The sequence below is a fragment of the Petaurus breviceps genome, unplaced genomic scaffold (assembly GCF_028583685.1).
Source record: "Petaurus breviceps papuanus isolate PSGF00001 unplaced genomic scaffold, PetGlider_PUasm1.0 126, whole genome shotgun sequence".
Classification (NCBI taxonomy): domain Eukaryota; kingdom Metazoa; phylum Chordata; class Mammalia; order Diprotodontia; family Petauridae; genus Petaurus; species Petaurus breviceps.
In genome coordinates this window covers 15,764,514-15,790,185 of record NW_027185655.1, presented here as the reverse complement: position 1 = coordinate 15,790,185, position 25,672 = coordinate 15,764,514, and the positions used below count along the sequence as shown (strand labels likewise).

At 37.4% G+C, this 25,672-nt stretch overlaps 1 protein-coding gene across 1 annotated transcript in view; it reads left to right on the top strand.

Moving 5' to 3' along the window:
* The first annotated feature begins 8,472 nt into the window (after positions 1 to 8,472).
* The window catches only part of HSD17B11 (hydroxysteroid 17-beta dehydrogenase 11), a 37,382-nt gene continuing 20,182 nt past the window's right edge, over positions 8,473 to 25,672 (top strand). The window contains exons 1-4 of the mRNA XM_069093683.1: positions 8,473 to 8,886; positions 11,941 to 12,048; positions 16,554 to 16,685; positions 21,470 to 21,576. Coding sequence (XP_068949784.1) covers positions 8,677 to 8,886; positions 11,941 to 12,048; positions 16,554 to 16,685; positions 21,470 to 21,576 — 557 coding nt within the window. The 5' untranslated portion in view covers positions 8,473 to 8,676. The remainder of the gene's footprint in view (positions 8,887 to 11,940; positions 12,049 to 16,553; positions 16,686 to 21,469; positions 21,577 to 25,672) is intronic.

The following is a 25,672-nucleotide window of genomic DNA, read 5'->3' as shown; positions in this document are numbered from 1 at the left end:
CAATATACACTAGAGACTTGACACAAATATATAAGATTAGTTAATTATATTAATATAATTAATACAAGCTATTACCAAATAAATAGTGGTCAAAATATGTGAAAAAATTGTTTTTAAAAGAATTTCAAGCCATCAACAATGATATAAAATAATGTTGCAAATTACAAATAAACAAAGGAAGTGAGAATTGTCAACTCATGAAAGACAGTTTGTATAAGAGCACCCCAATCTCCCTTTTCAGCTTCTTGCTGGGAATGGTATTGTGAGGGTTAACTTTCTTTATTCCTTCTTCTTCACTCCTCATTCTCCCTTCCTTATTTGGTAATTCAGAATACAATGTGCCTTCAACTTTACTGACCTATCTTATCGATAGTAGGGCAGTCTTCCATTGGTATCCATCGTATAATCTTTGTCTCACATGATAAAAGTCTCTGAGCTTTGACTGGAACATGCATACAGCCCCCTGTGTATTGCCTACTGTGATGGAAGCTGAATAGTGAGATTGTCCCTGTTAGCCACTATTCTCCTCCTCCCCTTCTGAGAAGCAATAAGATTTATCAAAATTATCTCTGTGAGACAATACTTTTCACAGTCTCCCTTATACTAAGAAGGAGAACAATGAACAGGGCAGGGGAAGTTTTGCATAGTTTTTCTAACAGAGATCCTCTAGCCAAGACATGTAGGCATTGATGCAAATATATAAAAATAAGACTCATTCACTAAGAGAAAATGGTCAAGAGACTACAAACAAGGCAAAAATATGAGCTATCCCTAGCCATATGAAAAATGCTCTACATCACTAATAAGGAGAAAAATGAAAATGAAAACAAGGGCTCTATCTCACACCATTCAGATTGGCAACATGACACAACAAGAAAATAATTGTTTCATGGGAGATGTAAAAGGATAGATGTTGGTGCACTATTCATGGAGCTGTGAATTGACCCACCCATTCTGAAAAGCAATTTGGAATTATATGCCATAAGTCAGTAAACCGTGCATACCCATTGACCCAGAAATGGTCCTGCTAAACCCCAAAGTGATCAGAGAAAGATGAAAAGGGACAATGTATATAAAAATATTTGTAATAGCAATGGAGATAAATGTAATAAGCATAAATTGGGGAATGGCTAAACGCATTACAAGAATGGAATGGGATATTATTTCTCCATTAAAAAAATACTGAAAGGATTGATTCAGAGAAACCTGGGATAAGTTGTATGAGGTGATGTGTAGTGAAGTGACCGGAACTGGGAGCACAATTTATTCAGTGCATAAAACTTGCAACTTTGAGAGATTGAAAAACTCTGATCTATGTCATGGCCAACCACAGTTCCAGCAGCCTAAGAATGAACCATATTTCTCTCCACTTCCTGATGGGGAGATTTTGAGCTAGAGGTATAGAATGATATGACCAATGTGTGGGTTAGCTTTGCTTGATCATAATTATAAGAGAATTTTTGGAGGAAAGAGGCTAAAAAATTATAAGAGGCAGGATAGTGATCAAAATGACAAAAAATATATATAGAAAATAAAGAAAAGGAAATTAATGAAATGCTTTAAAAGTCATGCAAAGGATAAGAAGAAAGCTTAGAAGGTGACAAATAGCATAGTGTTAATGTGTTAACATAGTGAAATACTGTGTTAAATTTAATATGTACTTTAATTTTAAAAATTGGACATAATAGAGATTCATGATGAAATATGCAATCTTCTTTCTGTTCTTTGTGTAAAGACAGTCACTTAACCTGTCTCAAACTCAGTTTTTCATCTGTAAAATGGAGGAATTGGATTCAATGGTTCCTCCTAGTTCTAAATCTACAATCGGGTATGAAATATTCATATTTGTTTATTTTTGCCAAGTTCAAAATAATAAAAATTAATATAAGTATAATATATTACATATATAATATGCAAAGATATATCATATATAAATATAATATAAATAAAAATAAAACTTTTAAAATCACTAAATAGGAAAAGTTGAAACTAAACTCACTCTGAAGTTTCACTTCAAGCATATCAAATTGGCAAAGAGGATACTGGGAGAACAATGGGGAAAAAATGAGAATAATGTGAGAAAAGTCAATTAACTATTATACTCTTTGACCCAGTAATTCTCTTAGTGGAAATTTACCTAGGAGAGTGAACGACAAACAGAAATTTACCACATATACTAAAATATTCATAGAAGCGCCTTTTAGAGGCAAAACAATAACAACAAAATTGTTTTCTATAAATTGAGAAATGACTGAACAACTTAAGTAATGGAATATTATTTAATATAAGAAATTACTAAGATGGAGGAAGTCAGAAAAATATTTATGTGTATTTAAAAAGAGCCAAGAAAGTAAGACCAGAACAATTTACATCATGCATAATAATGTAAATGATGTACAGTCGTACACAAAACAGCTCTACCTCACTTTAATCCAAGTCACTTGCAAATCAAGACATCACCTTCCAGATGTCATTGGTCCTCTCAGAGAATAAAGGATGAACAACAAGCAACAAAGCAGATACATCGGGAGGGTGGGAGAAGGAGGGACTATACATGACCCTAATAGGAAGAGTGGCACCAGGGATGGGGTTTCTTGATTCTCCATGAATTCATACTTAGATCATTATGTGTATACACACACATTTAAATAAAACTGTTTTATGTATTGAGGCCTTGTAAGCAGTAGAGCTTGAAAGGGGAGGGATACTGGCTACCCTTTGGGGAAGTGGAAGAACCAGATACTGAATTTCCCAGGTTCCACTGGAGTAGAGGCCATAACCAAATAAATGAGGAGTTCCCATAGTGTACCCAGACCTTTCATAACAAAAGAAAACCTCTTCCATAAAAATCTTACAGGAAGAAAAAATAAGCCAAATCCTTTTATCTTAAGTTGCTAACAAAATAAATGTTTGTTGGAACACTTTCAGTTGCATAGTGTTCTCTTAAATAGGTTATCACCACCTACCATAAGTTGGGCAACGAGTATTTTGTTCATTTTTTTTCTTATAAAAAGGAACTTTACTTGCATTCAAAATGAAATAAAATAAAATGAACTGTTGGACTAGTTACTAGCAAAAATTACACTTTAAAGAACTGTCCTTCATTCTTCAAATTCAGGAAATATTAGATATGCTCCTGAAAACAAGCCCGCCTTTGTGCTATATAAACTTGCACATGGTCTTCATTCTTCAAATATGTCTCTTTGATAGTACATAAAACTTCTTAGAAACCTAAGGTATGATAAGGAATGATGTACTTGTCTGAAATGTAATGCTATCTCTAACCTTTAACCTAATTATTGTTTAGTCCTTATCTTACTCCCATTTTTTGAAACTCTGTTCTTTATGAGTCATAGATAGAATCAAATATCCTATGTTACAGTAGGAAAAGACCTTAGAGATCATTTCTAATGAGAATTAGCAAAACACTTCCTTATGCCCAACATCCCCTAAACAAAAAGTATTATAAAATTAACAAGGCTGCTGGACAGCCCCAGATGCAAAAGAACACTGGTTATATACCTGGATTATGAAGAGATCAATAAATAAAATATGATCACTTAGCAAATGTTAAATGAGTTATAAATCTAGTTAAGATCCTAGAGAAAACCTTGTCACTCATCAAAATTTAGAAGTTTACCTAATGACCTCACAAATTCCTTAATCCAATCCTTCTTGGATTACATTCCTTATAGACACCAAATATTGGAATAATTACATGTGCATGACAAAGGACTTCATTGCTACTTTCCTCTCATTATCATTGCTTCACAATGTGATAGAGTAAAGACTACAGTTTTACCATCATTTGTTTTCCTTAGCAGATAGCAGGCAGGTCAAAGGTTCCGGGGAATAGCAATAGCTTTGCAGATGCCTGTATCATCACAATTGAAATAGCCAAATGCTGCCAATGTCATATCTGAGAGCACCAAAAGACCTGCACAGGTTCCTTTCATCAAGATATAGTCAGTGATGACCAGTCCAAAACCCCAGAGATAATGGAATGGGAGGAAGCTGAGTATTCCACCAAAGAACTCAGACAGAGAGTTAGCTGGAAATAAGCTAAACAGCAATGTCCAAAGAGTCCTCTCAGTAATCCAATGCAAAGCTGTAGACTGAGAGTAAGTAGAACCTGAGAGACAGGTAGATGTACTATACTCCTGGGGCAAGACAATCCAGCAGAGAGATTAAGACTAACATGGGTGTGTCTATTCAGATACTGAGGAGAAACTAATCTTTCTAGGTGAAGCACAGAAGATTCACATGCCCCAAAGCCACGTGCTGCCACCATGTCTGCCTGAAGCTCTCAAGGTCACCCACCAACTGAGATGTCCTTGGGTCATTCTTGCCCCATCTACAAATGCTGAGAGGAGGATTGTAGTTAGGATGGAAACAAAAAAGGTCATAGAATATCCCATCTCTCCAACTTCTGCTCTAGCAATGTTCTAGGACAACTAGGTTGAACAGTGGATAGTGTATTGAATCTGGAGTCAGAAAGAACTCAGTTCAAATTCTGACTTTAATAGCTGTGTGACCCTGGACAAGTCATGTAACATTTGTCTTCTTCAGCTTCCTCATTTGTAAAATGAAGATAATAATAGTAACTAACTCACAGATGAAATGAGATATTCATAAAATGCTTTGCAAACCTTAAAGTGCTATATAAATGCTAGACATTATCATAAGCATCATCATCATCGTTATTTTTAAAAGGCACTAGATTGAGTAAGTAGTTTTCCACCCAAGGACTGCACCAAAAATAACATCCAGAGGCTACAGGTGCTAGAAGAAGTTTCCTCCTGCAGAAAGCCACCACGAGCACAGGCAAACAAGTTGCTTGTCCATTACTTGCCAAGTAATTGCAAGGGCTAGAAGCTCTCTCACTGAGGAAGCCCCACATAGCATGGAAACCAATGGCAGTTCCCTAAACAGAGACACCTGGATTGGGGGAAAGGGTAGGAAAAAAAAAAAGACCTGTAATTGGAGACAATGAAATCCGCCAGTGCTTTGTGTACAGATACATGAGAGGAGGTGGCAGCCAGTGTCAGGAACCCAGAAAATTGAGGTCAGGACCAAACAAGGACTTACCAGCCACATGAAGAGTAGATGAAGGGAAACAGAGCCTGGCCCTGGCACAAAGTCCCAAATTAGGAACCAATCCTGAAGATATGAGTAAACAGAAGATGCTGAACACAATGAAGAAATATTACAGATCAAGAGTCAATACAACCCTTAAAAAAATAATTCCATAAAAACTACAAGTACAACCCCAGGGGAAAGAGTGGCTTTGCCACAGGGCTTCAACAGTCCCTGGAAAAAAGAAGGACTCTAGCAGAAAGAATTGAGAAGAGAATAAACAGTTTAGTATGAGGTACAAAACTTTACTCAATTAACAGATTGCTTAAACATTAGAACAGGCAAAACAAAAGTAAATGACTCCATGAGATAACAAAAAGAAATATTAAAACAGAATTAATAGATTGAAAAAATTAGAAGTAAGAGTGCTGGCCCCAGAGTCAGGAGGACCCGGGATCAGTTCTGGCCTCAGATACTTAACACCCACACAAAATAACTGGCCGTGTAACCTTGGGCAAGTTACTTAACCCCAATTGCTTTAAAAAAAATTAGAAGAAAACATAAAGTATCTACTATCAAAAACATCTGACCTAGAAAATATTTCAAGGAGACATAATTTTAAAAACCATAGGATTCCCTGAAAATCATAACCAAAAAAGAAGCCTGGATATAACATGTTTTTAATTAGAAACAACAACTTTCTATATTTATTAGAACTAGAAAAAAAAAGTGAAAATGGGGGGGGGGGAATCCACCGATTACCTTCTGAAAGAAACTAAAAATTAAAAAACTCAGAAACAACACTGCCCATATCTTGAATTTCTAGGTCAAAGAAAGGATGCTGCAAGTATCAAGAAACAAACTACCAAGAAGCCAATCAGGGTCAGGATGGCAGCAAACACTATAAAGGAAAGAAAACCTTGTAATACAATTTTCCTAAAGGCAAAAGATAAAGGTTTACAAGAATAATATGCCTTGAACATAATCATCAGCAATAGACTTGCGGTCTTCCTATATGCTGATTACTAGGGATACTTTCTGTTGTTGCTGAATTGTTAGGTCTGACTATTTGTGACCTCATTTGGGGTTTTCTTGGCAGAAATACTAGAGTGGTTTGCCATTTCCTTCTCCAGCTCATGTTATAGATAAGAAATTGAGGCAAACATGGTGAAGTTACCTGCCCAAAGGTCATACACCTAGTAAGTGTCTGAGGCTGGATTTGAACTAAGGAAGATAATCTTCCTGACTCCAGGTCCAACACTGTATCCACTCTGCCACCTTGCCCAATAGATACAAAAAAAAAAAAAAAAAAGCAAAAACATGGCACCTGCCTCAAGGATCTCAAATTTTAATGAGGGAAACAAAAACACTGATATTTCTTCATATTTTAATTGATATCTTTTTTTCATCAGTAGCACTTTTCCTTTCCCTTCCCCCCCCCATATTCTGACTTCCTCCTCTCAGAGAGCCTTCCCATATAGCAAACGATATGTTTAAAAAAAAAAAAAAAGAAAAAGGAAAAAATCAGTGAAACTGATGTAATAAATTGAGAGCTTGAAAATATGTTCAATGTACCAGAAAAATCTCCCCTCTTTGCTAAGCAGGTGGGAGAGGATTCCTATATCTCTTCTTTGGAGTCATTCATATCCCATTTTATCTTTCATAATTGCTTCAATCCTTTAGTTATACTATATAGCCTACCCATAGTTGTGAAGTGTATTTGATCTGCTACTTTTCTAATTTTTTTGTAGTATAATCTTTAAAACTAAGGTTGTATATCCATTTAGGATGTATTGTAGAATATGGAATAAGGTATTGATCTAAGCCTAATTTCTGCTACACTGCTTCCCATCCTAGCAAGATTTATCAACTAGAGAGTTCTTTCCAAATTTATGTTTTCTTGCTTATTAGACACTGGGTTATTGTGATCCATTGTTTCTGGTTCTTCCTTGTCTGGAATTATCCGCTTGATCTATTTCTTTGTGCTCTAACCAGCACCTAATAAAGTTTTGATGGCTGCTGTTTCATTATATAATTTGATATCTAGAGTTACCCTTAATCCTTTCCTCTTTTTATGATTTCCCTTGATAGTTTTTAGGTCTTTTGTTTCTCCAGTTGGATTTTATTATTCTATTGAGTTATGTAAAGTATCACTTTACTATTTTAGAGGTAGATGGCTGGCACAGTGGCTAAAGCCCAGGGCTCAGAGTCAAGAAGACCCGAGTTCAGATCAAGCCATAGACACTTAGCTGTGTAACCTTGGGCAAGTTATTAAACCTCTGTTTGCCTAAGTTTCTGGGGATAAAAAAAGGACCATCTCAAAGAGCTGTTGTGAGGATCAAACAAGATATTTGTACACAGTACCCGGTACATAGCAGGTGTTCAATAAAGTCTAGCTATTATTATTATTTAAAATTGGTAGAGCATTAAAACTGTTAAGAAATTTTGTTAGTATTCTCTTAGCTTAGCAAAGCTCCTGGTACATAGCAGATGCTGAATAAGTGTTTATTGATTGACTGATTTACTATATGATCATAGCCCACCCATAAACACTGAAGATTTCTCCAACTTTATTCTTTATGGAATATTTTGTAATTGAACATATATCAATATTTTGTGTGCTTCGGTAGATTGAACCTCAAGTATTTTATGCATTTCGTAATTATTTTGAATGGCATCTTCCTTTTATCATTTCCTCTTGGATTTCATCATTATTATATAGAAATGCTGTTGATTTTTTGAGGTTTTATTTTGGGGCTTCTACGAGCAAGCACTTCATGGGGTCACAGGTATAGGGCAGGAAGAGAGCTTATTTTTAGAAAGGATTCTGGGGAAATCCAAAGAAGTTAACTTAGCCAGGGTCCCAGAGGGAATAAATAACATCTCGGTTCTTTAATTCTTGCTCAATTTGCATTTTCCAGTTTTTCCCCACTTCTCACTGGTTACTTGCCCTTGAAAGGACAAAATTTCTGTCTTATTTATAGAAATATTTATTTAGAAATAAATTTATTTATAGAAAGAAACTTATTTATAGAAAACTTCAAGATATTTTAATCTCATTTTTCTAAAAAAAAAAAAAAGCAGAACCTGGGACTTTAAATCTGCATAGCCTTCACTAATTCAGGACACGAAATCACAAGTGTTTCCTGAATAAAATGAAGATATCAGTCATCAACCTCCAAAGAACGGTTTTGGACCCAAAATGTTTTCGTTTCGCTTTTCTTGGAAGAAATGAGAAGCGGTTAATCGCAATTAGAGAGAGTAAACAGCTCCCAATCCGGGGTAACTTCAGAAAGCTGGGAAAAGCTCAAAAGGATCAAGCAGAACTGCTTCGGCCCCATAAACCGCTTAAACACACCCAACGAAAGTGAGGAAGTTTTGCTCCCAGCAGGACTTTGTCCCCTCCCTGGTGCGAGAAGCTGGCTAGTGAACAATCGCCCAGTATGGTCACCAGAGCCAATTGCAAGAGGCCTCATAAAAGGCTGCCCTGCGGAAGGAGCGGAAGGAGCCGGAGGAGCTTTCCCTGCCTTGTTTGTTTCTCTGATTGGGGAGCTTCGTAGCCCAAGGTGCTGATCCGCTGGAGAGCTCTTAGCCGAAAGAATGCATCTCATTTTGCAACTTCTCCTCCTTCTCCCTATTCTGATTTTCTCCATCCTAGAGTCTTTCGTGAAGCTTTTTATTCCTAAGAAGAGAAAATCAGTCAGTGGAGAAATTGTACTTATTACTGGAGCTGGTCATGGAATTGGGAGACTCACTGCCTATGAATTTGCCAAACTTAAAAGCAAACTGGTTCTGTGGGATATCAATAAGGTAATAGCGCTACTCTGTTTTTAAATCTTTCACAGGAACGAACCTCTTTCAGCATCTCAGTGAGGAAGGTATGTAGAATTCTTTCTGTTGCACAGTTGGAAAAAAATAAATACAGAGCAGTTAAAGGGGTTTATTTAGGGTCATGTGATAAGCAGAGAAGCCATAATTCCTAGATCTCAATCCAGGGCTCTGCCCACTAGTAATATGATACGATTTTATTCCCACTTCCTTCTCCCCTTACCCCCTAGTTCCCCGTTTCTAATCTCAAAGATTCTCTTAAATTCTTTTTCGTTCCACCTTCGTCCCTGCCCAGGTGCAGAGAGTGAGAGATGCTAGTCTCTTAAACGTCTGGCCCCAGCCTGAGAATAAAGGACTTGTTCCCAAGGTCATTAGTGTCTTTGACATAGTTCTACTTTGCTCACAGGCGCCCTGAATCTCGAAGTAAGATTAACTAAAATTTGATTTGCGTGTGCGTTGAGCTTTTCAGGCAGTGGCTTTGGAGTCAGAGAACCTGGGTTCAGCTCTGCTCCTTTGATGATTACCTACTGTATGACCCTGGACTAATCACTTAAGGTCTCTGGGCTTCCTTTCCTCTTCTGAAGATGGTGGGAAGGTGGGGGAGTGAGGGTGGACTGGTTTCCGAAGTCCCTTAGAAATCTGGATGAAAAGGGGCGTCCAGGTGGCTCAGTGAGTAAGAGCACCGGCTCCAGTGTTGGGATGACTTGGGGATCAAATCTGGGCTCAGACACAGCACCACACCCAGAAATTACTGGCCGTATAACCTTGAGCACATTACTTAACCCCGATCGCTTAAAAAAAAAAAAAAAGAAATCTAGACGAAACCACTGGAATTCAGTAAAAAAACAAACCAAAAAAAAAAAAAAAACAAATGGAATACCTTTTGAATAACTCGCTCTTTGAGATTACTGATGAAAATAAAATAGCCTTTCAAGATTATGCGCCCAAGCAGACTGAGAACCCCTAAAGCTGCCCTTCTTTCAAATGTCTCCTTGCCCATTTTGTTAAATGCTTTACCTACTGGAAGCAGCAGATATTTGTGGGTCATACTTTTTGGTGAGTATATTGTTCCTTATGCCAGTGGAGTTCCAGGTTTAGGGTGAGAGTACTGATTGACCCCCCTCATTCCACTTTCTGGTGACCCATTCAAGCATACCAAGGCGGTCTGGATGGCACATTAAGGCCTGGGATGTTACTCAGACTTTCTGAGGCCAGCCTATGGGCTGATGTGTTGCGGTCAGGGTATGATAATTCCCACTTTAAAGTAGGACAAGTTGATCCAAAACAAGATTTAAGGCCATCACTACCTACCCAACCAAAACACATTCATCTTAGGGAATTCGTAGTTGGATTTCTTTCACTTAATATAACTATGAAGTAATGAAAACAAGTTTAGGGAGAGATTAGTGACCTATAATGAGCTGCCTGAGATCTGATCAAGCCCCCATTTTACAGAAAAGATAAGCTCAGGAATGTTAAGTGAGTATTGAGGCAGCACAATAAACCAAACTTGAATTCAAGCCCAGGTCCTCTGACTTTAAGTTCATTGTTCTGTCTGAGGCATCGAAATGATTATTAATGTCAACCAGGCCAGTGTTCGCTCATTGCAATTTAGTAAATTTTCACTGTTTTTTTTTTTTAATAATGTCGTTTCAGGCAGTTATAAATATTGACTAAATTAACAGTATATTTTTCACTTGACAATTCTTGAGACATCATTTCAAAAACTACTGTTAGACTAAATATAAACTGATCTCAACCTTAAGCAGATTATTACTTTTAAAAAAGAGAAGTTTTAAATATTGTTTAGATGTAAATTATCCTATGGATACTTTGTGTAAACTGTTGAGAGGAAATAACAGCCCCATAAAATAATTTATTTTCTGAAATTGATGCAGTAATTTTCTAAGGCTGATGCTGTAACTGAAATAAACTTTCTTCTATACTGTCTTTTATAACAGATTTATTCACATTTTGCTCTCTAAAAGGTCCCAGAGTATAGTCTAAAATGGCAGTTCTCAAACTTTTTGCAATAGTGGAAAACTATTTTGAACAAAACTTTTGGGGAACTTTTGTAGTAAGATATTTTTAAAGATTTTATTTAAATGCCTTCCACCAATGGTTTCAAATAACACTGGGCTGATTTTTAAAGTTTTTTTTTTAATCATGATTTTATTCTCAATATACAATACTACATCCTGTTTCTATTGCTGTTAGCTACCAAAAAGGATCTTATATTTGGAAACATATCACAATATTTTTTCCCCTCTGACTTATATAAGAGTTGAATTACCTGAGGGAAGGGGGAGGAATCCTGAGGATCACAAAGAACTGAGGACAGAAAAGCTCTAAGTAGCAGAAAAACTGCCTATGCCTTTGGTCAGTGCCTGGTACAAAGTAGGTGTTGGTTAGGAATTAGCAAGTGTTGCTCACTGATTTAGTGATCAGTAGAGGGAATTTACTTACAGCATTTAAACCAGTGGAATCACAGTTTAGGAACATAGAATCAGAGACTGAGAATTTATAGAGGTCTTAGAGGTCAACTAGCTCAGCCTCCAAAATTTATAGATGAGGAAACGATGTCACTTCCCATGCCTCCCTACATTGACTGAACACAAAAATTATGTGTGGGTGATAGAGAAAGCAAAGTAGGTGGGTTTGCAGTGTGTACATTATGATGTCCTTCTTTATAGAACTCTTTGGACTATTTCAAGGAAGGTTTTACAAAATTTAAGCCATAAGCAATATGTCACTTTGCCAGTATATTGATGAATAAGCAATATATCACTTTGTTGTGTGATTATGACCACAGACAGAGCCAACACCCATCTTTCCAGACCATAGGTTTAGAGAAAGGCACTGAGGCTTCACATTCTACATCCTGAATAGAGTTAATTTTGTTTAATGCTATTTTTATTTTAAAAATTTTTAAAGATTGCTAAATTAAATAAAATTACTAACTCAATTTTCAGTTGTCAGAATATAATGTGGTAGTAATTTGAATTGTAGCCTCACCCAATTTGTCTTTGATTACAGCATGGCATCGAGGAGACAGCTGCAGAATGCAAAAAAATGGGTGCAAGAGTTCACACCTATGTGGTAGACTGCAGTAACAGAGAAGAAATTTACAATTGTGCAAAGAAGGTAATAATTCACATGGAGGGCCACCTAACATAGATTGGCTTGCTTGCTTGCGACCTAGATATCTGACCTGGGATCTAGCCCACCTTGTCTAGGGTGATTTCTATTTTCTATTTCCACATTTGTGGAGAGTCTGAGGGATGTACCCCTAATGTGTCTCCTACCATTAGCAGGAAATTAACAGGCAGAATCTAGAACATTTTTGGCATCCATCACTCTCCTATTTCTAAGAGGGATATTGGGTTAGAATTATATCTCTATTGGGGCGGCCAGGTAGCACAGTGAGTAAGAGCACCGGCTCCAGTGTCAGGATAACCTGAGGATCAAATCCGGGCTCAGATACTTAGCACCACACCCAGAAATAACTGGCCATGTTACCTTGAGCAAGTTACTTAACCCCGATTGCTTAAAAAAAAAAAAGAATTATATCTCTATTACAGCTTATATATGTGTGGTCTAGAGGTGTGCTGTTCTTTTACATTTTCAAAATAAAAGGATTCAGAATTAAAAGCCACTTTCCCTGATTGTGCACAAGGGAGCTTACTCTTGCCAGCCTGTCCCACAAAACTATGTTTACATGACGTGTATATTGAGGTATATATCAGCAAACATGTTTTTTCAAGCAAACAATAAACAGAGATGGGGAAATTATATAGATTAGGGCAGATGATATAATATATAAGAGCAAATTTCAGCTCAGCCAAGGAGGGAACAAGTTTGGGGAAGGCACAAAGAATCAAAGGATGGATTCCCCCTGTGTGTGTGTGTGACCATTTGAAAATTCAAGCTTTGTCTCTTGCTGGTTCTTCTCTTTTTCCTCTCTCCAGAGGAAGCATTGGCCGATCAGAGGTGTCTCGGTTAATCAACTTCACAGAGTTCAGATCTGAGAGTGGCTATTCCAGATTGAAAGTCAACAGCAGTCACAAGCGTTTGTTAGGGGTTTATTATCTGTCAAGCACTATGCTAAGTTCTGGGGATAAAAATATAAGTAGAAAAAAAGATGGTCCCTCCCTTCAAGGAGCTTATATTCTAATGAGAGAAGATAATACATAAAAGAAATTAAGTGAAAAGATACCTAGATAACCTTTGTCTTATTGATGGATTTTCTGGATCAACAGCCATAGCTTATAAGCCCTGACCAACATATATCTTTGATAAAAGGTCTATACAGGGTGTCCCTAAAGTCTGGACACATAGGAAATCTCATTAACTATACATATTTTCAAGAAATGAAATGAATGAAATTTTCAGCAACATTTTATTTAATTAGCACATATTTTAGCCATGACAATTTCATATAGAATAAAGGCTTTTATTAGCTATTGGGGACTATTTTCCATATTAATGAGATTAATTAATTAATGAGATGTCCTATGTGTCTCCTATATCTTCCTATGAAATCTCACTTATGCTAATTAAATAAAATGTTGTTGAAAATTTCATTCACCAGCTCTGGAGTCAGGAGGACCTGAGTTCAAATCTGGCATCAGACACTTAACACTTACTAGCCATGTGGCCTTGGGCAAGTCACTTAACCCCAATTGCCTTGCCTTCCCCCCTCCAAAAACAAAGCAAAAAAAAAAGAAAGAAAGAAAAGAAAATTTCATTCACTTCATTTCTTGAGAATATGCATAGTTAATGAGATTTCCTATGTGTCCAGACTTTAGGGACACCCCGTAGTTCAGAGCAAAGCACATTTCATCAAACTATAAATCAAAAGTGAAATAAGTGATACAGAAGAACCCCCTCCCCCATGCACAGAGAAGTTACCATACTAGCAGGGAAAAATGCATGGAGCCTGTGAAGTTAGGGAGCATGTATGGCCAAGCCATTTAACAATGCATAGTCACTGAGATCTCTGGAGATGGTGCAATGCTGCTTTTTGCTCAGCTTCTTTCTCCTGGAGATATCAGGTTTTGTGTCTCGCTTCTGCCAATCACTTCTATCTCTTGGTCTTAAGCTTGTAGCCCTGTGAACTGTCTAGAGTTCATTGGTCACTGCTCCCAACCAGCTAGCTTACAAAAGCCCTTAGACATATATTTTAAAATTTAATTTCAAAATTTTTCTTTTTTTTTAACTTGAATTGGAGAAATGCACCAAATTTAACCATTGCAGCCTAGAACAATGCCTAGAATATAGTAGGTACACAATAAATGTTTGCTCATTTGACTGGACTTAACACTAAAAACCTAAGATCTTTTGTTCTCTAGCTATGTTCATTCTTTTTTTTTTTTCTTTTTGGAGTGGGGAAGACAGGGCAATTGGGGTTAAGTGACTTGCCCGAGGTCACGAGGCTAGTAAGTGTTAAGTGTCTGAGGCTAGATTTGAACTCAAGTCCTCCTGACTCCAGAGCAGGTGCTCTATTCACTGTACCCCACTATGTTCATTCTTGAGAAGTTGAGTTTTGTAACCTAAATTTGAGAATTTATAATTATCCCTATTAAATTTCATGTCACATTCACCACAGTGCTTCTTGAACCTGTCAAGGCCCTTGTAAGTCTTGATTCTGGCATAAAATATGTTAACTACCTTGGTGTCACCTGCACATTTAGTAAATGTCCTACACAATTAATTTTTTTTAAATAGTCAGCAGCATTGGAACCCAGCACAAATTCTTGGGGCGCTCAGCCAAAGGCCTCCTTCCAAATTTATGTCAAATGCTTAATGAATGGTCTGTATTTGGTCCATCTTTCTCTCCATCTTTTTCCACAAGAGTAATATGAGATATTAAAGTATCTCAAATTCTCTACTAAAATCTAAGTAGAATGCATCTCCAGCATTACTTTGATCTGCCAGTTTTTAAATAATTTTAAAATATTTATTTAAATATATTTTTTTTTATTTTGGAGGGAGGAAGGCAAGGCAATTAGGGTTAACCCAAGGTCATACGGCTAGTAAGTGTTAAGTGTCTGGGAAAAGATAAGTCTGGCACAGTCTGCCTTTGACAAAGGTGGGGCTAGGTCTTTTAAATCATCCCTTCCTTTGTTGGATATTTACTGTCTCTTTAATGATCCATTCTAGAATTTTGCCATCACTCAAATTCAAGTTCATCAGGTCTATTTAAATTAATTTAGCAATCTTTAAAAAGTTTTAAAATAAAAATAGCATTAAAAAAATTTAACTCTGAGGGGTGGCTAGGTGGCACAGTGAATAGAGCACCAGCCCTGGAGTCAGGAAGACCTGAGTTCAAATCTGACCTCAGACACTTAACATAAAAAACTAGCCATGTGACCTTGGGAAAGTCACTTAACCCCAATTGCCCTCCAAAAAGAAAAAAAAATTTAACTCTGGTCAGGACATAGAATGTGAAGCCTCAGTGCCCTCTAAACCTATGATCTAAAAAAATGGGTGTTGGCTCTGTTGGTGGCTATAATTGCTCGGCAAAGTGATATATTGCTTTTCTGTATCAGATTTGCTGTGTTCTCTTCTGCATTTTGATAAGTGGGGGACATTTGTTCCCCATCCCTGCAATACCTCTCCTATTTTCCATATGTTCTGACTGTCACTGACAATGGCTCGGCAACCTCATCTCCAGTTTTGTTTGTTTTTTTTTTTTCAAACCAAAGGATAGAGTTCATTTGGTCCAGATGACTTGAATCCACCAAGGACCACTCAGTGCCTTCCTTACTCCTTTCCTCAGCGTCTTTGCTATGAATTCCCTTATAGCCATTTTCAATCTGTTGCTTCCACATGCAGCTCATTTTCCTTGAAAGAGAAATTGAAATCAAACTAAAAGCTGAGCAACCAAAACCTATTTCTGTTATCATCTTCCTGGCCACCCCAAGAAACCAGTCCTAATTCTTCTTCGTTTCTCTTCTGTAATAAAGAAAAAAACACAAAGCAAACCCTCTTTTTGTTGTCCTCCATTTCCCTAGACATTTTTGACTCACTGTGAGCTGTCGGGCTCCTGAACTGACTCTTTTATAACTGTTTTTATACTCATTCACTACTTATTTGTAGACTCACCCACTATTACATATCCTTGCTTGTATCTTCTGTATACATCTTTTAATTTCTAATTTTTAAAATCATTTTACTCCAAATTTAAACACCCAAAAACGTGAACATTTTTACACACACACACATACATCAGAACACAAAAGGAGAATTGTATATGAAACCATTAGTCACCATTTCCCACAACTTGATTTTTTTTTAATTATATACCTTTCACATGTTACTTTCCAACCTGCCCTGCTTATCTGTGTTTTCTGCTGAACTTTCTTCTTTGCATTTTAAAAAGTATTCCATTAGCCCTCTTTTTCATGGCATTGCTATGGCTGATTTCCTCTAAACATCTCCACCAGATTAAAACATCTCAGGGAAGTTGAGTAACCTTATAACAAACAAGCGTAGTCAAGCAAAATAAAAGATAATCTCATCAATCTAGTAATTTTTTACACCTGGAAGAAAAATATGTTCTAGAGGTACTTTTTTGCTAATCATTTCTATCTAAGCCTCTATTTAATGGCTCATTAATAGCATTTTCATTTACTTTATTTTAAAAGGTGAAAGCAGAAGTAGGAGATGTTGGCATCTTAGTAAATAATGCAGGTGTAGTCTACACAGCAGATTTATTTGCTACTCAAGACCCTCAGATTGAAAAAACATTTGAAGTCAACGTTCTGGCTCACTTCTGGGTAAGTACAATTTATTTTATAAAAGAGTTTCATTTGAAATTGTCTCAAGGTGAGACTTGCAGGTGCATTTTATTTATTTACTTATTTTGGAGGGCAATTGGGGCTAAGCGACTTGCCCAAAGTCATATGGCTAGTAATTGTGTCAAGTGTCTGAGGCTGGATTTGAACTCAGGTCCTCCTGACTCCAGGGCCACTTCCTAGCCACCCCTTGCAAAACCTAGAAAGAGAACAGAATCTCGTCAGGATTGAATATCAGGGTTGACTACACAGTCAGGCTTCCCTTCAGTTCAATACAGCCACACTTCAAGGAGTTCACAGTGTATTGCAGGCAATCCGTGCTAGGTACTTAATGTTCGGTTTCTATTGGGACTGGAGAGATGAAAACAAGAGTAAAGAATCCTTATCCCCAAAGAGTTTACATTCTCTTTAAGTTTCCCTCCACCTTACACACAGAGGAGTAAATACAAATATAGCACAGTCTTTGAGGTATTTATCTCAACTACCGTTCTCATTGAATCTGGTGCCCCCCAGAACAAGGAGACCTACCTCTTCCTCTCAAGGTTTTAGGGGTAGCTTTTCTAGAGATGAGCTTTCTAGTGCTGAAGTTTATGAGGCCCTAATAGTATGCTTCCTTCTATGAAGTTGAGAACCAATTTAGTCATTCAGACTTAAGTAGCTCCCCCCTTTCCCTACCCCAGCTTGATCAATTTATTACTTATGCTATCAGTAACCAATAAATTGGGTCAGTGACCAAAGACTGTGAGTGAGGCCTGACAGAATTTTTTTAAAACGAGATGTGTCTTAAATAGCTTTAAAAAATGATGTTTTACTAAAGTAGTATAGTAAAAGTAGTTGTTACGCAATATCTTCTTCTTCCTTTCTAGCCCCACTCCACTCCCCCCCCAAAAAAACAAATCTTTGGTACTCCCACAAGTACAGAGTCCAAAGAAAAGTAGGCTCAGTTTTGGAGAACACATATGGCAAAGGGATGACTCACATTTCCTAGGTGCTCGAAGTTCCCCTTAGACACGAAGTAGTTTTATCACTGGGCTCCATATAGAGCCATGAACAATGTCCTTGGCTCTCTACACAGATGATGCTTTCAGTTGATGAGTGTATGCCACTAGGAAACCAGTGAGAAGATGGGAACTCCAAAATTCTTGACACACTTAAAATCTTATAAGGTTCTCCTCTGGCCAGAAAGCAAGGGGGTGGAGGTAGAGGTCAGAGTGGAGGGAGAAGGGAGGAAAGTTAAAGAAAAATAAAAGGAAATAAACACTTTTTAAGAGCTCACTATGTGCCAGGTACTGTGCTGATTTTAAAATATTATCCCATTTGTCCCCACAGTAACCCCATGAAGTAGGTACTATTATTACAGATGGAAACTGAAACTGAGGTTAAATGTCTTGCCCAGAAGCACCTATCAAGTAAATGTCTGAGGCAGATTTGAACTCAGGTCTTCCTGACTCCAATGCTACCTACATGAAAGGAGGGGCGGGGGAATCTAAGTAAAGATACCTAGGCTGAGGCTGGAGCTGAGACTGCTCCTTCACACCTTCCTCCTCAGGGGTTTACCAGAAGACCATGCTTGTTCCAATCTTTCAAATAATTCTGTTCTCATCTAGTTTGCTATTTTTATGGATGATCCCTAAGGTATGAACAAAATTTCTTCAGTCAATCTCAACGTGATTCCTATACAATTCAAGTTCCAATGCTGTTTCATAATTAATCTAAAGCCTATGACTGACTGTTTGATTACAACCCAAATTCAAGATTGATTGACAGTGTCACCTTGTTAAATTAGAGTATGTTAAGTAATTAGGGTATCTTTATTAAGATATTAGGGCCAATGAGATGACTTGATAAATTTAGTGAATTCCACTTTTTCACTAAATATATGAAATCTAGATACAGTCTTTTTGGAGGGGAGTATTAATAACTGAGAGGATAAGGAAAGGCTTCTTACATAAGGGAGCACCTGAGGAGGGTTTGAAGAGAACTAGGGATTTCACGAAATTCGGGTGCAGCAGCAAAGTAGATAGCAATGCATCTTTGTTAATGTCATTTCTATTGATTAAAGCATACCTATTTCCAATGTTCAGCTTTTGGGGTGAGAACTTTATTTTCTGTCTTGCTGGTAGCTATGGTAGCCAAGGAGGAGAAGGGTGAAGCATAGGCAGAGGCCAGGCTCTTGGATGTTTATTTAAGGGCCAGAAGTGGGGAGGGAGCTGCTACTTCTGGGGTGTGTAGGTGGCAGTTGGTGATGGTTGGGAGAGAACCCTCATCTCATGTCCTAGATGTGATGACTGTGGGTTGGAGCTGTAGGCAGGGCTGGTGGTGTAGGGTCTCCATTCCCAGGACTCTTGGGTTCAGGGCCATGGGCTATATCTACTGGCATATGAGGTAGACAGTAATTGAGATGATAAGTTGATTTCACACTCCTGGAAGAAGGGGCACCATCCTTCAATTAGGCTGGCTTGTCTAAAACTGACGAAGTCACAGGCAGGATTTTAATCTGCCATGTAGATTGTAGATGGAGAAGGAGTTTCCACATCAAGAATCATCTATGCTGATAAAATCAAAACCTTTCACATATTTACATAGCAAATTGGGGGGTAACTTCTTAAAGTTTTATCATTGCTTTTTGTTTCTAAAGATGTCAGTTTTCTAGGACTAATTCTTCATTGAAATTCTCCGGCACTCAATTGCCTTTTATTGTTATTCTTTGTATTATTAGAATTATCATTGTACTGCTTTCTTCTCTATGTATCAGGACATATAAGTCTTCCTATATTTCCTATATTTCTCAGTTTTTACAGCACTGTGATAATCCATTATATTCATAATCCATAATTTTCCAGTCATTTCCCAAACAATGGATACCTATTTTGCTTCCATTTTTTTATTTTTATGGGTTTTTTATATGTGAATTTTTTTAGTGCTTCAAAGTCTGTGAAGATGAAGTACAGATGGGATGAGCATGCCCTGTACTTTATCTCTATTTACTGGTTGTTGCTGTTCAATCATTCAGTTGTGTCCAACTCTTTGTGTCCCTGTGGACCATAATACACCAATGCTATCCATGGGGTTTTCTTGGCAAAGATACCGGAATGGTTTGCCATTTCCTTCTCAGTGGATTAACTCAAACAATGATAAAGTGACTTGCCACAACTAATAAATGTCCGAGACCATGTTTGAACTCAGGTCTTCCCTACCTCCTGGTCAACTATTTGTAAGTAATTTAGAGTATTTTGGAATATTTAGTGTAATTTACTTATTTGTGTGGTTGTTGATGGCTTGTGTGTCTTCCTTTGAAAACTACTTTTCTTGCTTTGATCATTTATGGAATAAAGAATGGCTCCTCATTTTATAAATTTGAATAGATTCCTTCCATATTTTGATTATGAGACCATTAGCATAAAAATTTACGGCAAAGATTTTTTTCCCAGTTATCTGTTTCCCTTCTAATTTTAAATACATTCCATTTATTTGCACAAAACCTTTCAAATCATGTAATAAAAATTGTTCTTTTCAACTTGTGTCCCCAGATCTTTTCATTTATTATTTATTTAAATTTCTTATTTAAAATTTTTAATCTTTTTAATCTTTTATTTTTAATATCACCTGCATTTCCCACAAAGAGTCAATTATCTTTTTTTTTTTTTTTTTGCCTTTTGGAGGGCAATCGGGGTTAAGTAACTTGCTCAAGGTTACAAGGCTAGTTTTTTTGTGTTAAGTGTCTGAAGCCGGAACCAAACTCGGATCCTCCTGACTCCAGGACCGGTGCTTTACTCACTGTGCCACCTAGCCGCCCTCAGTTATCTTTTCTAACAGAGTAAAAAAGAGGAGGAAGTAGTAATTTAGCAAAATTAATAAACACAACAGCCATTATGTGCAATGTTCAACACCCATAATTAATGATCACATGCATTGGCAAAGAAGGGAGAGCAAAGCATTCTTGTATCTCTTCTTTGGGGCTCAGTTTACTTATTATATTTTCACAGTGTTTATTTTTGAGTTTTTTTGTTTTGGTTCTTTCCATTTGTGTTGTTGTAGTCATATTGTTTTCCTGGTTCTTCATATTTCACTTTGCATACTTTGTTCACCCAAGTCTTCCCATGCCACTCTGCATTCTTCATAATTCATTATTTATTAGATCACACTAATATTCCATTTCATTTATGTACCACAATTTCTTTAGCTATTCTTCAATCAATGGACATCTACTTTGTTTCTTTGTTACTACTAAGAGTTCTGCTATAAATATTTTGGAATATGTGAAACTCTTCTTTTTCTCACCTGATCTTTTTTAGACAAACTATAGCCTCTCTAGCTTGTACTTTTGAGGTCGATTTTTTGAACCAAAGTATAAGATGTTAGGTTTACTTTTTTAATCCCCCTTTACCCGCCACTCCCAGTGCCACAGTGAGTTAAGCTTTACTAAAAAGAAATATTTGAAATTAAAAAAAATTAATTTCAATAACAATTCTAGATAGATCCATTTTTACATGAGGAAATTGAAGTACAGAGAAGGTAAATCAAATTGAGAGGTAGAGAGGCAAGATAGACGCTCAAATTTTTTAGATTTTCTTATGTTGTTTAATTTTTTACACTACGCAGGCTAACCAAGTCTAGCCAAGTTTTATCATTCATTTTTACTTAACATAATGTTTTGTTTTGTCAAATCTTGAAAATAATTTTTCAAATCTCTACAAGTGTGTTATGCATAGATAATAACAGTATCTCTTTTTTTTCTTTTAAAAAAATGACAAAACTATTTCAAGACTACAAAAGCATTCCTCCCTGCGATGATGAAGAAGAATCATGGCCATATTGTGACAGTGGCTTCTGCTGCAGGACATACAGTAGTCCCCTTCCTATTGGCTTATTGGTATGTTAATAACTTATTGTTTTCATTTTTGTTTCTTGTTTACTGTATATTGTTTCCCCAATTAGTTAACAAATAGTATCTTTACTGTTAATGGTTATGAGATAACTAACTTGGAGAAGTGACAATCACATGAAGTCATTTTTATCATGGGTATTATGTATTTGTAAACCCGATTTCCCTAGTAGAATCCTAGTGATGTGTGAAAGGAAAATAATGCACGGCCAAATCAGTCAGATCTTATGATATTTCTCATCCCTTGGAACATGGATGAGTTACAAGAGGCAGGATGCTTATACGATAAACATTATTCCTTGCTCCCAAGAAAGTCCTGGTGAAGTGAGCCATTGAGTAAACAGGTGGGCTGCAGGTTGTGACTCTCCTGCATTCCAGTGTATACCACTGCAGGGAAGTATTCAAGACTAGAAGTGGTGAATGCCTATCCACTCATCAGGGACTAACATAATGGGATAGTTCTCCTTGCTGCCTTGAATGACGAGGCCATCTCTCCATTAGTTACACTATGGTTCTTGGGAATAAAAGAATAACCCCATAAGGCTATGAAATAGGTCTGTGCTCCCCACCTTCCCTTTGTTGCAGGAACTCACATTCTGACTCAATGGCAGGAATTGAAAACTACAGGAAGTTCACTAATGGAATAGGAGGTACACATTTCCTAAGCCAAGCCAACCTCCTTTGCCAAGGAGGCCCTTCCAAGTATAATCTGAAAATACTTTGAAGTTTTTGATCAAATTCGGACCTACTTGATAACCTTCAGTCTTCTGAAACAAAGACACAGAGTTTGAGGAAGGGTCACTGAAAGAGACAAGGTCATAACTGGGTCGCTGGCTGAAGTGTGTGATCCTCTTAGCCTTATAAACATGCCCCAGTGAGCCACCCACATTGAAGAGCTCCCGAGTTTGGAATCAGTGAGCCTGCAATGAGCCCCTTTTGATAGGTGATCCATTTCCCCTCCCTGACCACTAGTGATTCAGCCTCGGATACTTGTCTTGTACAGGAAAAAAAAAATCAAGACTAAATATTTTCACTATCCTACCAAATGGATGACAGTGCTTTTCCTGTGTTTTTGTTTTGAAATTATGTTATATTATGGGATTTGCTTCTAGTAGGGCTTTGAATACTGAGAAACGTCATTTTGACATTTCTCCTATGTAAATACCTACACACAAAAAAAGATATTTCATCCTAGACCCTGTGAAGCACCACTTTAAACTTTAGTCTCCAAAGTACTTTATAACAATGGAATATTCCTATGGTTATAACATTCTTTGATTCCTACCTTCCTTGGTACTTCAAGTACCAACTTTGAAGTACTCAAAAGAGCCATGATTCTGTCATTGTGGATACTTCTACTGATAGGAGATCATAATCTCCTATCTTATTAGACAGTTCCATGAGCTAATATGGTTGAACAAATAATAACCTGGCAGCTGAACATATCTAGGCTGGGTCCCAGATGGTTTGTCCCTGGGCCTGTATTCAGTGCTTTCCTACCAGGGCAAGGCCTTCCAGAAATTGCATTCCACTGACAGTTTTGGAGAACCCAGGATCACGAATAAGCCATCAGCATTAATGGAAGCCAAGTTTAGTGAATGTACCGGAGTAAAATGAACAAACTTCTATATATAGTAACTGCCTCTGACCATTATAATATGGCTCTAGGTCATCACTAGGGCAGCAATGCCATTGTCATGGAGCCTGGCTGTAGTTCTGACCTTCAAAACATCTGCCTCAGTAAATTGTTTTCATTATACTCTTTAAAGTAATATTTAAATAGTTCATCCACAAAGTCTTATTATGTTGATTCATCAGGACATCAAGGTAACCTTGGGTTCTAGAAGGCTCTGCCAGGAGAGAACAGGTTCCTTAAAAGTCTTCCATGGGGGCAGCCAGGTAGCACAGCGAGTAAGAGCACCAGCTCCAGTGTCAGGATGACCTGGGGATCGAATCTGGGCTCAGACACTTAGCACCACACCCAGAAATAATATCTGGCTGTGTAACCTTGAGCAAGTTACTTAACCCCGATTGCTTTAAAAAAAAAAAAGTCTGCCATGATTGAAAGGTTAGTAAAGTATAGTTGTGCCAACAGACACCATCTGCTTTCCAAGTCCTAACCTAGTTAAGTACGAGAGACTGATCAACAGGACGCCAATCACATGGTGATGAGCTCTTTGGCCATAAAACAGATTAAATTATGAGATGGCCTTCAGTTTTATGAGCAGCTCCATGGAGCTTCTGCGGTGATGGAAAAATTATTAAGAATTACACAGTTTCAGGGAGGCCAGGTGGCTCAGCAAGTAAGAGCACCAGCCCTAGTGTCGGGATAACCTGGGGATCAAATCTGGGCTCAGATACTTAGCACCACACCCAGAAATAACTGGCTGTGTAACCTTAAGCAAGTTACTTAACCCCAATTGCTTTAAAATTAAAAAAAAAAAGAATTACACAGTTTTTAAAGCATCTTTTAAATATTAACTGTTGGTACTAGAAATCTAAGATTCTTGTCTAGTAATCAGATATACTGCTAGAGTACCTGATTCATGTTCATCTTAATATTATGACTGTGCATGAAACAAAGGACAAAAAGAAAACAATAATTTTTATATATATTTTATAAATATATATGTTATATATATTTATATTATATATATATTATATATAATTATATATATTATATATATAAATATATATTTTATAAATAATAAAAAGCTGAAAAAAAGGATAATTCACAGGTCCTCCTGGGACAGACAAATAAAGGAGCAGATTCTGTCATGAGGCCAAAGTAAGCAAAAGCATCATTTCATGGCAGTACTCACAATAAGATCTTAACCTCATGGATTTAGAAGTGGAAGGGACCATGGGGATTATTGAGTCCATACCTTTTAGAGGCATAGAGAGATTAAGAAACTTGTCCAGTACCACACAGCCAATAAGCTTCTGATATAGGATCTGAGCCCAGGTCTGCCTGATGTCATATCCAGTACTCTGTAAACTACATAGACAACATCTAGCCAAATAGCTCTCAAGTATAAGCAATCAACTAGTATTTATTAAGTGATAACTATGTGTCAGGAATTATGTTAAGTAGTAAGGATATAAAGACAAAAGTGAAACTCTCACTGCCCTTAGGGAATTTGCATTCTAGCCAAAGAGACAATGTGTACATGTGCATCCAACATACAGCAAGACATACTAGTCAGACAGAAGGTAATATTTAAGGGGAAGACACAGGCAGCTGGAAAGACCAGGAAAGCCTTCCTCTAGAAGGTGGCCCTTGAGTTGAGTCTTTTTTTTTTAAGCAATCGGGGTTAAGTAACTTGCTCAAGGTTACACGGCCAGTTATTTCTGGGTGTGGTGCTGAGTGTCTGAGCCCGGATTCGATCCGTGGTTATCCCGACACTGGGGCCAGTGCTCTTACTCACTGTACCACCTGGCCGCCCCTAAGCAATTGGGGTTAAGTAACTTGCTCAAGGTTACATGGCCAGGTGTTTCTGGATGAGTGCTAAGTGTCTGAGCCTGGATTTGATCCCCAGGTCATCCTGACACTGGAGCTGGTGCTCTTACTCGCTGTGCTACCTGGCCACCTCTGAGTTGAGTCTTGAAGGAAACAGAGACTCTGGGAGGCAAAGGGTCAATGGCACTCTTCCAGGCATGGGAGCTGGCCAGAAACAAGACACAGAGATTCATTTCAGTGCCATCAAGTTCTTGTGGCTATGCCATGGAGTATAGGAAGGGAAGTAATGTGTAAGAATACTGGGAAGATACAAAATGACCAAACTGTGAAGAGCTTTGAATGCCAAACAGAAGAGTTTAAAATTGATCCAAAAAGACCAACTCACATCATACCTGAAGTTTAGGTGCTAACATTTATTGAAGGTAATGATAAGGTAGAGAAATTCTGTGAAGGAGTCATTGCCCTCCAAATTAAATCAACATTGATATTTGAGGGCTCAAATGCAAAAATGATCACAAGAAAAACAGAAACCTCATGCTTTCATATGATTGATACATCTTCAAGAAGACATGCAACCAAGATAAATACCAAGTAACATAACTCAACATGAATCTGATTATATTC